Source organism: Equus quagga, chromosome 5, assembly GCF_021613505.1.
Source record: "Equus quagga isolate Etosha38 chromosome 5, UCLA_HA_Equagga_1.0, whole genome shotgun sequence".
NCBI lineage: Eukaryota > Metazoa > Chordata > Mammalia > Perissodactyla > Equidae > Equus > Equus quagga.
The window spans coordinates 85,923,864-85,938,602 of NC_060271.1; the positions used below are offsets into that span (position 1 = coordinate 85,923,864).

Genomic DNA, 14,739 nt, shown 5'->3' on the forward strand with positions numbered 1-14,739 from the left:
CTGAGGCTGTGGTGGTTCCATATGCTGATTGTTCTAACTTCGATCCTTATCCTGTCTTTGGAGATCTAAACTTGGAGTCTGCTTCACTAGAACCATGTAGATCTTGAAAAAAAAATTGAGTTTTGAGAAAGGGGGCAACAAATTATGAGAGTGCAACCATGAATGTTAAACTAGGCAAGTAGCCCCTGATTTCTTTTTTTTTTTTTAAAGATTTTATTTATTTTTTTCCCTTTTTCTCCCCAAAGCCCCCCAGTACATAGTTGTATATTCTTCGCTGTGGGTCCTTCTAGTTGTGGCGTGTGGGATGCTGCCTCAGCGTGGTTTGATGAGCAGTGCCATGTCCACGCCCAGGATTTGAACCAATGAAACACTGGGCCGCCTGCAGCGGAGCGTGCGAACTTAACCACTCGGCCACGGGGCTAGCCCCCCCTTATTTCTTAATAGTCCAAAAAGATATTAATTTACACAAATTTACTCTTAATTCATTTAGCTTTCAGTATTTGTTAAGTACCTCCTACGTGCCCAGCACTACTCTAGGCATTAGGATTACATGTCTTATGGACCTTACATTCTAGTGGAAGGAGACTTCAAATTAAAAAATTAATAAGATAATGATAACTGTTGTTTTTTAAAAACTGGATAGTGGGGTAGAGTTGCTGGAAGAAGAGTAAAAGAAGACCTCTTTGAGGAAGTGACATTTGTTCAAGAACTTGAGTGATGAGAAAAAAATGTGTATACAAAGATCAAGGTGAATAGCATTCTAGGCAGAGGAAACAACAAAGGCACTGAGATGGGAACAATGGCATTTAGAAGAATAGAAAGAGAATCAGAATGTCTGGAGAGTAGTGAATGAATGAGAAAAGGTATGAGGTAAGGAGAGAGAGATGGATATAAGGGTAGGGATGGTAAGGAGTATGGATTTTTTTTCTTCTAACAGGTAGTCAATGACTATGATTCTCTATCATGCAAGTTATGTCTAGTGTAACCTATTAAGGGGTTAGAGAAATATACAATATATTTTAGGGAAATTTCCATTCACAAAATCAATTAAAATACAGAACTCTATTCCTAAGCTTAGGGTACCCCTTTCTCTTGAGTAGTTCTATTTCACAAGTCACCTTTACTGTGTCATAAAAGATTGGTAGAAATTCTGATGCATGATCTTGACTCATGTATAAGATGTTCAAAAATACAGACAGAGAATTCACTTTTGGGAACTTTAGGTACAAGATATTTTAAATCCTTTACAAATGTATCCTGTTTTCTTGTAGGCAACATTAAATATCATTCACAGTGTTGTTCTCTCAGTTCTTGACAAAAACCAAAGGACTAGAGAATTGGAAGAGATTTCACAACAGAAGAATGCTGCAAAAGATACTTCACTGGACACAGAGGTGGCGTATTTAATCCATGAAGGCATGTTTATAAGTGATGCATTCAGTGAGAGTGAATTAACACCTATAGCAATCGACACTACCCCTCAAAGAAATGCATCTCCAAATAGCGAGCCCTGCAGCAGTGATTCGGTATCTGAACCAGAATGTACTACTGATTCTTCATCTAGCAAAGAGCAGACGTCATCATCTGCTACTCCAGGAGGTGTGGATATTATGTGAGTATGTTGACTGCTGCCAACTTAACAAGATTTTGAGTCATCTTATTAATGGTTTAAATAAGATTGATTGTTCAATTTATTGAAAAACTATGTAAACTTTGGTCTTGGAATGTAACAAAAATAAATTAATTTTATGAAACGTATCTTTGAAAATGTATAGAAGGTAAGGAGGTCAGCATTGGAAGTAATCGAGAATTACAGAATTTTTTTTTTAAAGGCTCTAAGTCCTGCTGCAAAGATTCCCCTTGACTTTTTTTTTTAATAAAGATTTTATTTATTTATTTATTTATCCTTTTTCTCCCCAAAGCCCCCCCAGTTCATAGTTGTATATTTTAGTTGTGGGTCCTTCTAGTTGTGGCATGTGGGACACCGCCTCGGCATGGCTTGATGAGCGGTGCTAGGTCTGCGCCCAGGATCCGAACTGGTGAAACCCTGGGCTGCTGAAGCAGAGCGCGCCAACTTAACCACTCGACCATGGGGCTGGCCCTGAGAATTACAGAATTTTAAGGCTGGAAAGGAAACATTTGATTAGATGCTCTCATTTCAGAGAGGGTAGATGACTGACTTAAAGTTACTAGTGTCAGAACTTGTCCTGGCACTCAGGTCAATATAACCTTGGTTATTTTTCTTTCTTCTACAGTGTTACCTTTGTATTCTGTATATAGCGAAGATCTGTTTAATTTACAATTTTTGGTTTTTCAAAGACATAAATTTCCAAGTGGAGCACACTATCTTTTTAAATATTACTTTTTTAAACTTCTTCTTTTGAAATAATTTCAAATTTACAGAAGAGTTGCCAGAATAGTACAAAAACCTCATATATCCTTCACTTTGATTCCCCAGTTAACAGTTTACCACATTTCCCTCTTTCTCCTTCCTCCCTTTTTCTGTCTCTTTCTCTTCTCTTTGTCTCTCATGTTAATATGTTTTCAGAATCATTTGGCAATGGGTTGCAGACTTGATGTCCCATTATCTCCAAATACTTTAGTGTATATTTCCGACATATAGTAACACTTAAATAACCACAGTGTACCAATTAAAATCAAGAAAACATTGATACATTAATATCATCTAATCCACAGACCCCATTCAAAGTTCACCAGTTGTCCTGATAATCTCTTGTAAAGAAAGGACAAAAACAAAACAAAGCCAATAAAATCATTCTGGTCCAAGAACATAGTTTGGATTTAGTTATTGTTAAGAATAACAAGAACTTGGTACTTTTGTTCATTTTTACATAAGTCACCTTAATGGCCCAGGAAGTTATAAAAGTTGCAGTTACAGCATAAAATCAGCTGTAACACCTCCCCTCCCCACCAAAAAGAAAACCCTGAACTACATATTAATAAAAATATTTTTTCTCTGTTCAGGCTCATATTTTCGCATGTACTGGTTAGGATGCAGTCTCAAACTGCAGTTAAAAGTGATGTAAAAACCTCTATAGCTTAAACAAGATAGAATTTTGTTTTTCTCATCTAACGATTCAGAGGTAGGAGGTCCAGAGCTTAGAAGGCGGCTCTACTACCATCCTCATTGTGCAGCTTCCATCTGTGTCTAAGGATGCTGCTCTAGCTTTTATCATCTTATCTACTTCTCTGGCAGCAGGAAGGAGAGACAAAGGGCTGGTACCCTCTTTACTTTTTTGATTTGTTTTAACTTTTTAATTGGAGTATAATACACATATAGGACAATGCACCAATTATAAGTGTTCAGCTCAATTAATTATCATAAAATGAATGCACTGGTGTAATTACCACCCAACTTAATAGAACATTACCAGCTCTCTAGAAGTGCCCCTTGCCACTATGACTTCTACTTCTTCCCAAAGGAAACCATTAAAACTATTGTTTTTTTCCAGTTTTTAAACTTTATATAAATGGGACCATAAATAGACTCATGATTTTTGTCTCTAATTTCTTTCATTCAATATTATATCTGTGATATTTTTCTAAGTTGTTCCACGTAGCAGTAGTTTATTTGTCTACAAATATTCCCCTGTCTGACTACACCACAGTGTATTTATTCATTCTATTGTTGATGAAATTTGGGTTATTTCCATTTGATTGTTATGAACATTCTTGTAGATGTCTTTGGTGCACATGTTATAAGCATTTCTCTTGAATATATATATACCTAGGAATGAATAAGGTATATGAATGGTCAGTTTAGCTAATGCCCAAACAATTTCCCAAAGTGATTGTAGTCATTTATAATCCTATCAACAGTGTAGAAGAGTTCTTGTCACTCCACATGTTCATTCACTCTTAGTATCATCAATCTTTTACATGTTAGCCATTCTGGTAGATATGCCACGGGTGTAGTAGTTTTAATTATTTCCCTGATGACTGGTAAGAGAGCACTTTTCATATATTCATTGGCTGTTTGGATATTCTCTTCTGTGAAGTGCCTATTCAAGTCCTTTGGTTTGCCCACTTCTTTGTTGGTTTGCCTTTTATCTCTTACTGCTTTATGGGAGTTCTTTGTGTAGTCTCAATGCAAGTCCTTTGTCAGTTGTCCATATTGCAAGTATCTTCTCCCACTCTGTTGGTTGACTTTTCACTCTCTTATTGGGGTCTTTGGTGAACAAAAGTTCTTAGTTTTAATATGGTCCTATGATTCATTCTTTTCCTTTGTGGTTTATGCATTTTGGGGGATGTCCTATTTAAGAAATCTTTCTCTACCCTAAGGCCTTGATGATATTCTCTTATGTTATCTTCTAGAAGCTTTGTTGCTATCCCTTTCACATTCAGATATACAGTCTATCTGGAATTGATTTTTCTGTACAGTATGAGGTTTTCTTTTTTCCCCATATGTATATTTTTCTGACCTCACACTGTTTATTGAAAAGACTGTTTGGATCCTGGACGCAGACCTAGCACTGCTCATCAAGCCATGCCGAGGCAGCATCCCACATGCCACAACAAGAAGGACCCACAACTAAAATATACAACTATGAACTGGGGGGCTTTGGGGAGAAAAAGGATAAATAAATAAATAAATAAATAAATAAATAAAATCTTTATAAAAAAAAGGTCAAGGGGAATCTTTGCAGCAGGACTTCTTAGAGCCTTTGTCAGATAAATAACTTGTAAATATAGTTTTATGCGTTTAAAAAACAAATTTTTATTTTAAATTATGGTAAAAAACACATAAAATTTACCATCTTAATGATTTGTAAATGCAGTCCAGTAGTGGTAATTATATTCACACTGTTGTGCAATCAATCTCTAGAACTTTTTCATCTTGCAAAACTGAAATTCTGTACTCATTAAGCAACAACTCCTTATTTCCTCCTCCACCCATTCCCTGGCAACCACCTTTCTGCTTTCTGTCTCCAGGAGTTCGACTACTCTAGGTACTTCATATAAGTGGAATCATACAATATTTGCCCTTTTGTGATTCGCTTATTTCTCTTAGCATTGTGTCTTCAAGTTTCATCATGTTGTAGCATGTGTCAGAATTTCCTTCCTTTCTACGGCTGAATAATATTCCGTTGTATGTATATACCATATTTTGTTTATCCATTCATCTGTCAGTGGACTCATGGGTTGCTTCCATCTGTTGGCTCTTGTGAATAGTGCTACTGTGAACATGGATGTGCAAATATCTCTTTGAGATCCTGCTTTCAATTCTTTTGTATGTATACCTAGAAGTAGAATTGCTGGATCATGTTTGTGATTTTTTTTTTCTATTAACATAGAAGAGATCCAATTGGAGTTAAAAAATTAAAAATCTTTCTAAAAAGCAAAATTACAAATTACTACATACATGATTTTTAAAAAATTTTTATTGAGTTAATGATAGGTTATAATCTTGTGAAATTTCAGTTGTACATTCTTGTTTGTCAGTCATGTTGTAAGTGCACCCCTTCACCCTTTGTGCCCACCCTCCACCCCACCTTTCCCCTGGTAGCCACTAATCTGTTCTCTTGGTCTGCATTTTTAAATTCCTCCTATGAGTGGAGTCGTACAGAGATTGTCCTTCTCTATCTGGCTTATTTCACTTAACATAATTCCTTCAAGGTCCATGCATGTTGTTGCAAATGGGACGATTTTGTTCTTTTGTACGGCTGAGTAGTATTCCATTGTATATATATATATATATATATATATATATATATATATAGCACATCTTCTTTATCCAACCATCACTTGATGGGCACTTAGGTTGCTTCCACCTCTTGGCTATTGTAAATAATGCTGCAATGAACATTGGGGTGCATGGGACTTTTGCAATTGCTGATTTCAAGCTCTTTTGATAGATACCCAGTAGTGGGATAGCTGGATTGTATGGTAGTTCTATTTTTAATATTTTGAGGAATCTCCATACTGTTTTCCATAGTGGCTGCACCAGTTTGCATTCCCACCAACAGTGTATGAGGGTTCCTTTTTCTCCACAACCTCTCCAACATTTGTTACTATTTGTTTTGGTTATTTTTGTCATTCTAATGGGTGTAGTTTTATTTGCATTTCCCTGATGATCAGCGATGATGAACACCTTTTCATGTGCCTATTGGCCATCTGTATATCTTCTTTGGAGAAATGTCTGTTCATGTCTTCTGCCCATTTTTTGATCGGGTTGTTTGATTTTTTGTTGTTGTTTGAGTTCTTTATATATTATGGATATTAACCCTTTGTCAGATGTATGACTTGCAAATATTTTTTCCCAGTTAGTGGGTTGTTTTTTTGTTTCAATCCTGTCTTCCTTTGCCTTGAAGAAGCTCTTTAGTCTGATGTAGTCCCATTTGTTTATTCTTTCTATTGTTTCCCTTGTCCGAGAAGACATGGTGTCCGAAAAGATCCTTTTAATACTGATGTCAAAGAGTGTACTGCCTACATTTTCTTCTAGAAGCCTTATGGTTTCAGGTCTCAGCTTTAGGTCTTTGATCCATTTTGAGTTTATTTTGGTGAATGGTGAAAAAGAATGGTCAATTTTCATTCTTTTACATGTGGTTTTCCAGTTTTCCCAGCACCATTTGTTGAAAAGACTTTCTTTTCTCCATTGTAGGCCCTCAACTCCTTTGTTGAAGAATAGCTGTCCATAGGTGTGTGATTTTATTTCTGGGCTTTCAATTCTGTTCCATTGATCTGTGCACCTGTTTTTGTACCAGTACCATGCTATTTTGATTACTGTAACTTTGTAGTATGTTTTGAAGTCAGGGATTGTGATGCCTGCAGCTTTGTTCTTTTTTCTCAGGATTGCTTTAGCAATTCAGGGTCTTTTGTTGCCCCATATGAACTTTTGGATTCTTTGTTCTGTTTCTGTAAAGAATGTCATTAGGATTCTGGTTGGGATTGCGTGGAATCTGTAGATTGCTTTAGTTAGAATGGACATTTTAACTATGTTTGTTCTTCCAATCCAAGTACATGGAATGTCTTTCCGTCTCTTATGTGACCATCCATTTCTTTCAGAAAAGCCTTGTAGTTTTCGTCGTATAGGTCTTTCACTTCCTTAGTTAAATTCACCCCGAGGTATTTTATTCTTTTTGTGGTGATTGTGAATGGTATTGTGTTCTTGAGTTCTTTTTCTGTTAGTTCATTAGTAGAATATAGAAATGCTACTGATTTATGTAAATTGATGGTATACCCTGCAACTTTGCTCTAGTTGTTGATTATTTCTAAAAATTTTCCAATGGATTCTTTTGGGTTTTCTATATTTAAGATCATGTTGTCTGCAAACAGCAAGAGTTTCACTTCTTCCCTCCCTATTTGGATTACTTTTATTCCTTTCTCTTGCCTAATTGCTCTGGCCAAAACCTCCAGTACTGTGTTGAATAAGAGTGGTGATAGAGGGAATCCTTTTCTCATTCCTGGTTTCATGGGGATGGCGCTCAGTTTTTTCCCATTGAGTATGATGTCGGCTGTGGGTTTGTCATATATGGCCTTTATTATGTTGAGGTAATTTCATTCTATCCCCATTTTGTTCAGAGTTTTTATCAAAAATGGCTGTTGTCAAATGCTTTCTCTGCATCTATTGAGATGATCATGTGTTTTTTATTCCTCAATTTGTTGATGTGGTGTATCACGTTGATTGATTTGTCGATGTTGAACCATCCCTGTGTCCCTGGTATGAATCCCACTTGATCATGATGTATGATCCTTTTGATGAATTGCTGAAGTCAGGTTACCGAAATTTTGTTGAGAATTTTTGCATCTATGTTCATTAGTGATATAGGCCTGTAGTTCTCCTTTTTCATGCTGTCCTTGTCAGGCTTTGGTATCAGCATGATGTTGCCCTCATAGAATGTGTTAGGAAGTGTTCCATCCTCCCTAATTTTTCAGAATATCTTGAAAAGTATGGGTATTAAATCCTCTCTGAAAGTTTGGTAGAATTCCCCAGGAAAGCCATCTGGTCCTGGGGTTTTATTCTTTGGGATGCTTTTGATTGCTGTTTCAGTCTCTTTCCTTGTGATTGATCTGTTCAAATTGTCTGCTTCTTCTTGACTAAGCTTTGGGAGATTGTAGGAATCCAAGAATTTATCCATTTCCTCTAGGTTTTCCATTTTTTTGGCGTATAGTTTTTCTTACAATTCTCTTATAATCCGTTGTATTTCTGTGGAGTCTGTTGTTATTTCTCCTCTTTCATTTCTGATTTTGTTTATTTGAGCTTTCTCTCTTTTTTTCTTTGTAAGTCTGGCTAGGGGCTTGTGAATTTTATTTATCTTCTCAAAGAACCAGCTCTTTGTTTCATTGATCCTTTATACTGCCTTTTTTGTTTCAATAGCATTTATTTCTGCTCTGATTTTTATTATTTCTCTCCTTCTGTTGACTTTGGGCTTTGTTTGTTCTTCTTTCTCTAATTCAGTTAGGTGTAATTTAAGATTGCTGATTTGGGATTTTTCTTGTTTGTTCGGATGTGCCTGTATTGCGGTGAATTTCCCTCTTAATACAGCTTTTACTGTATCCCATATGAGTTGGTATGGCATGTTATCATTTTCATTTGTCTCCAGGTATTTTTTTGTTTCTTTTTTAATTTCTTAGTGATCCATTGCTTCTTCAATAGCGTATTGTTTAGTCTCCACATCTTTGTCCCTGTCTCAGCTTTTTTCTTGTAATTAATTTCTAGCTTTATAGCATTATGATTGGAGAAGATGCTTGTTATTATTTCAATTTTTTTGAATTTGTAGAGGCTTGCCTTGTTTCCCAGCATATGATCTATCCTTGAGAATGTCCCATGTGCCCTTGAGAAGAATGTGTATTCTGCTGTTTTGGGGTGAAGTGTTCTATATATGTCTATTAAGTTCAACTGTTTTAGGTTTTTGTTTAGCTCCACTGTTTCCTTGTTGATTTTCTATTTGGATGATCTGTCCATTGATGTGAGTGGGGTGTTGAGGTCCCCTACTATTTTTGTGTTATTTTTGATAATCTTCTTTTAGGTTTGTTAATAGTTGCTTTATGAACTTTGGTGCTCCTGTGTTGGGTGCATAGATAGTTATAAGCGTTACTTCTTCTTGATGAAGTGTCCCTTTGATCATTATGTATTGGCCCTCTGTGCCTCTCTTTACTTGCCTTATCTTGAAATCTGTTTTGTCTGATATGAGTATTGTGACACCTGCTTTCTTTTGTTTGCTATTAACTTGGAGTATTGTCTTCCACCCCTTCACTCTGAGCCTGTGTTTGTCCTTGGAGCTGAGGTGTGTTTCCTGGAGGCAACAAATTGTTGGATCTTGTTCTTTAATCCATCTTGCCACTCTGTGCCATTTTATTGGAGAGTTCAATCCATTTGCATTCAGGGTGATTATTGATGCATGAGGGCTTAATGCTGTCATTCTGTCGTTCATTTTCCGGTTTTCTTGTGTTTCCTTTGTTTCTCGTCCTGTATGTTTTAGCCTACCCGTTGACTTCCGCAATTTCTTATGCTGGGTTTTTTAGCTTTTTCCTTATTTATGTTTTGTGTCTCTGTTCTGTTTTTTAGTTTAGTGGCTACCCTGCAGTTTGTATTCAGAACCTTGTGCATAACATAGTCCCTTTTCTGGTGGCCTCTTACTTCCTTAGCCTAAACCGATTCAGTCCCTTTCCTTCTCCCCTCCTAAATTATTATTTTCATCTCTTATTCCAACTTGTTTTGTGAGTTTGTGGTTAGAGTGATAAGATTGTCTTTGCTTTGGTGATTTCCTTCCCTTTATCCTAATGCTATAGTTGAATATTTGCTATCCTATTCTGGTTCTATCTATTAGTCTCCCAACTCTGTATTTTGTGACCCCTTGTTCCCTTTTTTTCTTTTTTCAGGTATGAGGGCCTTCTTGAGGATTTCTTGTAGTGGGGGTCTTGTGGCTACAAAGTCCCTTAGCTTTTGTTTGTCTGGAAAGGATTTAATTTCTCCCTCATATCTGAAGGATATTTTTGCTGGATAAAGTATTCTTGGCTGAAGGTTTTTATCCTTTAAAGTTTTGAGTATGTCATTCCAGTCTCTCCTAGCTTGTAAGGTTTCTGTAGCGAAACCCTCTGAAAGTCTGATAGGGGCTCCTTTGTAGGTTATTTTTTTCTTCCTTGCTGCCCTGAGTATTCTTTCTTTGTCATTCATTTTTGCCATTTTTACTACTATATACCTTGGAGTAGGTCTTTTTGTATTGAGAAATCTAGGAGGTCTGAAAGCTTCCTCCACACACACTTCTTGCTCAATCCCTAGATTTGGGAAGTTCTCTGCTATTATGTTGTTGAGCTCACTTTCTGCCCCATTTTCCTTTTCCATGCCTTCAAGAATTCCAATGATTCTTAAGTTGCATTTTCTCATTGAGTCAGCTATTTCTCTGAGATTTTCTTTGGCTTTTTTAATTCTTAGTTCTCTTTCTTCCTCTGTCTGGGGCCATTCAACCTGTCTGTCTTCGATTATGCTAATTTTCTCCTCTATGATGTCTACACGGGCATTCAGGGAGTCTATATTCTGTTTTATCTGATCCATTGTATTTTTCATCTGTAGTATTTCTGATTGGTTCTTCTTTATAGTTTCAGTCTCTTTTGTGAAGTAACTCCAGAACTCGTTGACTTGTTTCCCTTTACCTCCTTGAGTATTTTGATGATAGTTATTCTGAACTCATTTTCACTTAGTTTACCCATTTCCAAGTCCTCAGGACATAATTCTGTGTTTTTATTGTTTTCCTTTTGAACTGGAGCTTTTATAAATTGCTGGATGGTAGAGGAGTGGTTTTTGCACATGATGCTATTATTCGGTTGCAGTTACAGCCTGTCGCCTCTAGGTGGGGGTCAAGAGCTGCGCATTCTAGCCCTGCGTCTTCAGCTGCAATGGCGCGGGCAGCGTGGGTTGGAGGAGAAGGGACACTTTCTCTCATGCACAGATCTGGATTCTGATCAGCTTTTGCTCTCTGGTTTCTTGGGGCCCTGGCTTGATGGTCTCCCCCCATGTGAAAACGTTCCCCTGTTAGAGGGTTTCTGCTGCACAGGTCTGTGGAAGTCCTGGACAATCCCGTGGACGTGTGGGCCCTCCCCCACTCCTTCCCTCACCCTCAGCAGCGATCCCAGTCTCTAGGGGAGGGAGTGAAGTTCTCTCTTACCCCGTTCCAGCTTCTCCAAGGGGGGCTCCAGCCTCTCCGCCCTCCGTCATTTGGCTGCTGTGTGTCTCTGACAATCTCTGTATTATTAGGATTCTTTTGGTTGGAACTCAGTTGCTTCTTTTGGTTGTAATTTGGAGGGGAGAGAGTCCCAGACGAGCTCACTCTGCCATGTCACTGACGTCACTCCCCTAAATACATGATTTTTTTTAAAAACCAAACTTCCCAGCTTTTTGGATTGTCACCCTACTTTTTTAAAGATGTAAGTTGTTTTTATTTGCTATTTTCGGTTTATATCTTTGTGAATTGGTAGCATATTGCCAAGAGTTCCAAATACTTAATCATTCTGTTACATGGGGGTAAATTTTAGAAATCTTCAGGAGATAAAATTTTATTTCAATAGTAAATTTGAACTTTGAAATTTAAGCTAACAGTTTTCTGGGAGCTGCTATTGAAATAGCACTGGACTATATAGAAGTAAATGTTGGCGTAGAGGAAGCTTAGCAGATTAGAAATAGAATTAGACTAATTCTGGGTTCTAGTCTCACCCTTTTAACCTTGTGACTGTGGGTAAGTCAATTAAACTTCCAAAGATTCAGTATCCTCATCTGTAACATAGATGTTTATCTATCTGCTTCAGAGATGGAGAACCAAACAAGATACTGTTTCTGGGAGTACTTTAAGAGTATGAATTCCTCTATTATTTTAAAGCATTAGTAAGTAAATTTAGTGATATTATAATTTGGAAGGGTAGCTGGTAATAACTTTAATACCTTAACCCAGTTAGAGTAGTGGTTTGCCTCAAATTAATATACATCAGACCCTGTTTGTAATATCTTTGAAAGTTACTTTAATTCTACTGAAAGGGATTAAAGTGATGCTAAGGCATTTAACTTGGTTCATGATAACACTAAACTGAATTGTTGCCATCGAATCAGTGACTTTTATATGCCCAGCTGAAAATGTATGAAAACAGAAAATCTTACATTTCCTCCTCAAAACTATAAAAAATGTATTACCTCTTATAAATACTTCTGTTCAATTATAAGTTCCTTGAGGCCAGCGACCTCTTGTATCCCCTCCATTGTCTAGCACCTAAACACAGTAAATGCTTAGGAAATATTACTTCACTTGAACTGAATATTAACAATCATTCATAATTATAGGTAAAAAGAGGTCCTGTTTGTTAAGAAATAACATTTCTTCCTTTTTCCTCCTTTCACTGTGTCATCCTAGGCACCTGTGAACAACCTACTACAGCTACCACCTTGTGTCTAACTAGAATTTTTTTTGCTGTCGTTCTTGCAGAATTTCTAATCAGAGTCTGAACTAAGTGTTATAAATGCTACACAGAGATAGAAAATTATTCATATATAAGATTAGGGTAAAATATGTTTGTATTATCTGGGCTTGTTTAAGTGATGTTTCACCACACACAAGAAAAGTGTTTGATACATCACAGAATTTTTCCTCAAACGTGAATTGCTTTTTGTTTTTTATTGATATGTCGCCTATGGTGAACAAAGTGTTCACAACTTTCCCTGACTTGATCTCTTTTTATCATTTTCAGGGTCAATGAAGACATGAAATTAACTGACTTAGAGCTAGGAAAGCTGGCAAATAATATCCAGGAGTTATTGTATAGTGCCTCAGATATATGCCATGATCGAGCCGTCAAATTTCTCATGTCCAGAGCAAAGGTTAGTTGTTTTGATAAAGCTTTAGATATTTTGTACATAGTATAATTATTTTGAGGATCTGGAATCATATCCTTGTCCCTATGTTCCTCATAATGCTTGTTACATTTTTAACACTTAAGTAAGGTTAATGGTGCTGGTGTGGTCTATTAGGGGGATGTTGAAATGTAAAATAATCCAAATAAAGTAAACAGGAAATCTTATTAAAGGATTCTTTTCAAATAAATGATTAAAAGACTTATTTTGAAATTTAATATCTTAATAATTAATTTGAAATTAATCTGCTCTTTTTTGTATGTATATATACATATATGCATGTGTAACTAGCCAAACAATTTATTAATAAAACTAGTTGAACTCCAGTATTGTGAAAATTTTATGGTATGACCTGAATTTGTTTGAGCCTACTGTATTATAGAGGGCAGAATAAAATTTAGACATCTTAAGCATTTAATGTTCAATTTCTAGGACTAAAGTATTGGGAAATTTCATTAAAAATGATTTTAAAATAATTTTTTATGAATTGATATATATTATAAATACAATAAAATTGATATTAAAACTTGTTAAACTAAGTTGGTTTTATATGTAGCTCGTCCATAGTTGATGTTATACTAACTCTCTGTCATAATTTTTATGTTATCTTTAAAATTTAGGATGGTTTTCTTGAGAAGCTAAATTCCACGGAATTCATAACGCTTTCTAGATTAATGGAAACATTTATTTTAGACACTGAACAGATTTGTGGAAGAAAAAGCATGTCATTACTTGGAGCACTTCAGAGCCAAGCTAATAAATTTGTGAACAGGTTTCATGAAGAGAGAAAAACCAAGCTCAGGTATCATTACCGTGTTCATTCTGTTCTTCAGTTGTTTTTCTTTTCTTTATAAAACACACTTTTATTTAAAAGAGGAAACTTAATTGGTTGGCCAACCAACACCCCTGACAAATCTTTTTCTTTTTAATTAAAGGCAACTTGTGGAATTAGAATCACATTTCTTGGGTTTTCAAAGTGTAGTTAGAATGTTTATTTCCATTAAAGTACTTATCAGGAAGATCCTCAATAGATTGACTTTCCTTTTCTCACTCAAAGTGAAGTTAATTATGTTTCACCACTCTTCTTGGTTAGGCCAAGAGATATAAAAAGAGAAATATTTTCTGAAAGTATTCATACTGCTTATGAATGATGTCAGTTTATTAAGGTGTTCAGCACTTTTAAAAATCTTAAGTACTAATAACAGCAAATGGCCATTAGTGTTTAAAAACTCAGTGTCTTTTATTGCATGAGTTCTACTTGAATTTAACTAAGATACATGTAGTCTATATTATTACTAAAAGGCATAATAACGAAATTCTTATATACTCAGCTCTTCCTTTTCAATCAAGGAAGATGGTGTTGAAATGTTATTAAAGTTTATCTTCCTTTCTTTTACTTTTGAATAGCCTCCTCTTAGACAATGAGCGCTGGAAGCAAGCTGATGTTCCTGCAGAATTTCAGGATCTCGTTGATTCTATATCAGACGGAAAGATTGCTTTACCTGAAAAAAAGTCAGGGGGTATGTGTATTCTTTCATACACTCTCTTCCAATTTTATATTGTTTGTTCATTTTGTAGGAGTGCTTAATTTAAGTTTGTTTAGTTGACAGTCTCTTGAAAAGCCTAGAACTAAAGCTCCCAGCTTAGTTAGTAAGTAGTTGACTGGGAAAGTGTCTGTGGTAATTTATAATAATAACTTCAGATATTTATTGAGTGTTAACCGTATGCCAGATACTGGTCAGGTACTTTATATGCATTGTTCCAGTTTATCTTCATAACAGCCTATCATGAAGATACCATTGTTACCTTATGGTGAGGAGGCATGAGGCTTCAAGGAGTTAAGGAATTTTTGTACAAATGATGAGCTGAAATTTGAAATCAGC

At 36.0% G+C, this 14,739-nt stretch overlaps 1 protein-coding gene across 6 annotated transcripts in view; it reads left to right on the plus strand.

Moving 5' to 3' along the window:
• VPS54 (VPS54 subunit of GARP complex) overlaps positions 1 to 14,739 on the plus strand; it is a 106,249-nt gene that overhangs the window by 66,876 nt on the left and 24,634 nt on the right. For all 6 annotated transcript variants that reach the window (XR_006888735.1, XM_046662401.1, XM_046662400.1 and 3 more), the window contains 4 exons: positions 1,272 to 1,612; positions 12,694 to 12,823; positions 13,477 to 13,658; positions 14,264 to 14,376. Coding sequence is in view for 5 of the 6 variants with exons in the window: in XM_046662401.1 (XP_046518357.1) it covers positions 1,272 to 1,612; positions 12,694 to 12,823; positions 13,477 to 13,658; positions 14,264 to 14,376 (766 nt within the window). In the remaining variant the exon portion in view is untranslated. The remainder of the gene's footprint in view (positions 1 to 1,271; positions 1,613 to 12,693; positions 12,824 to 13,476; positions 13,659 to 14,263; positions 14,377 to 14,739) is intronic.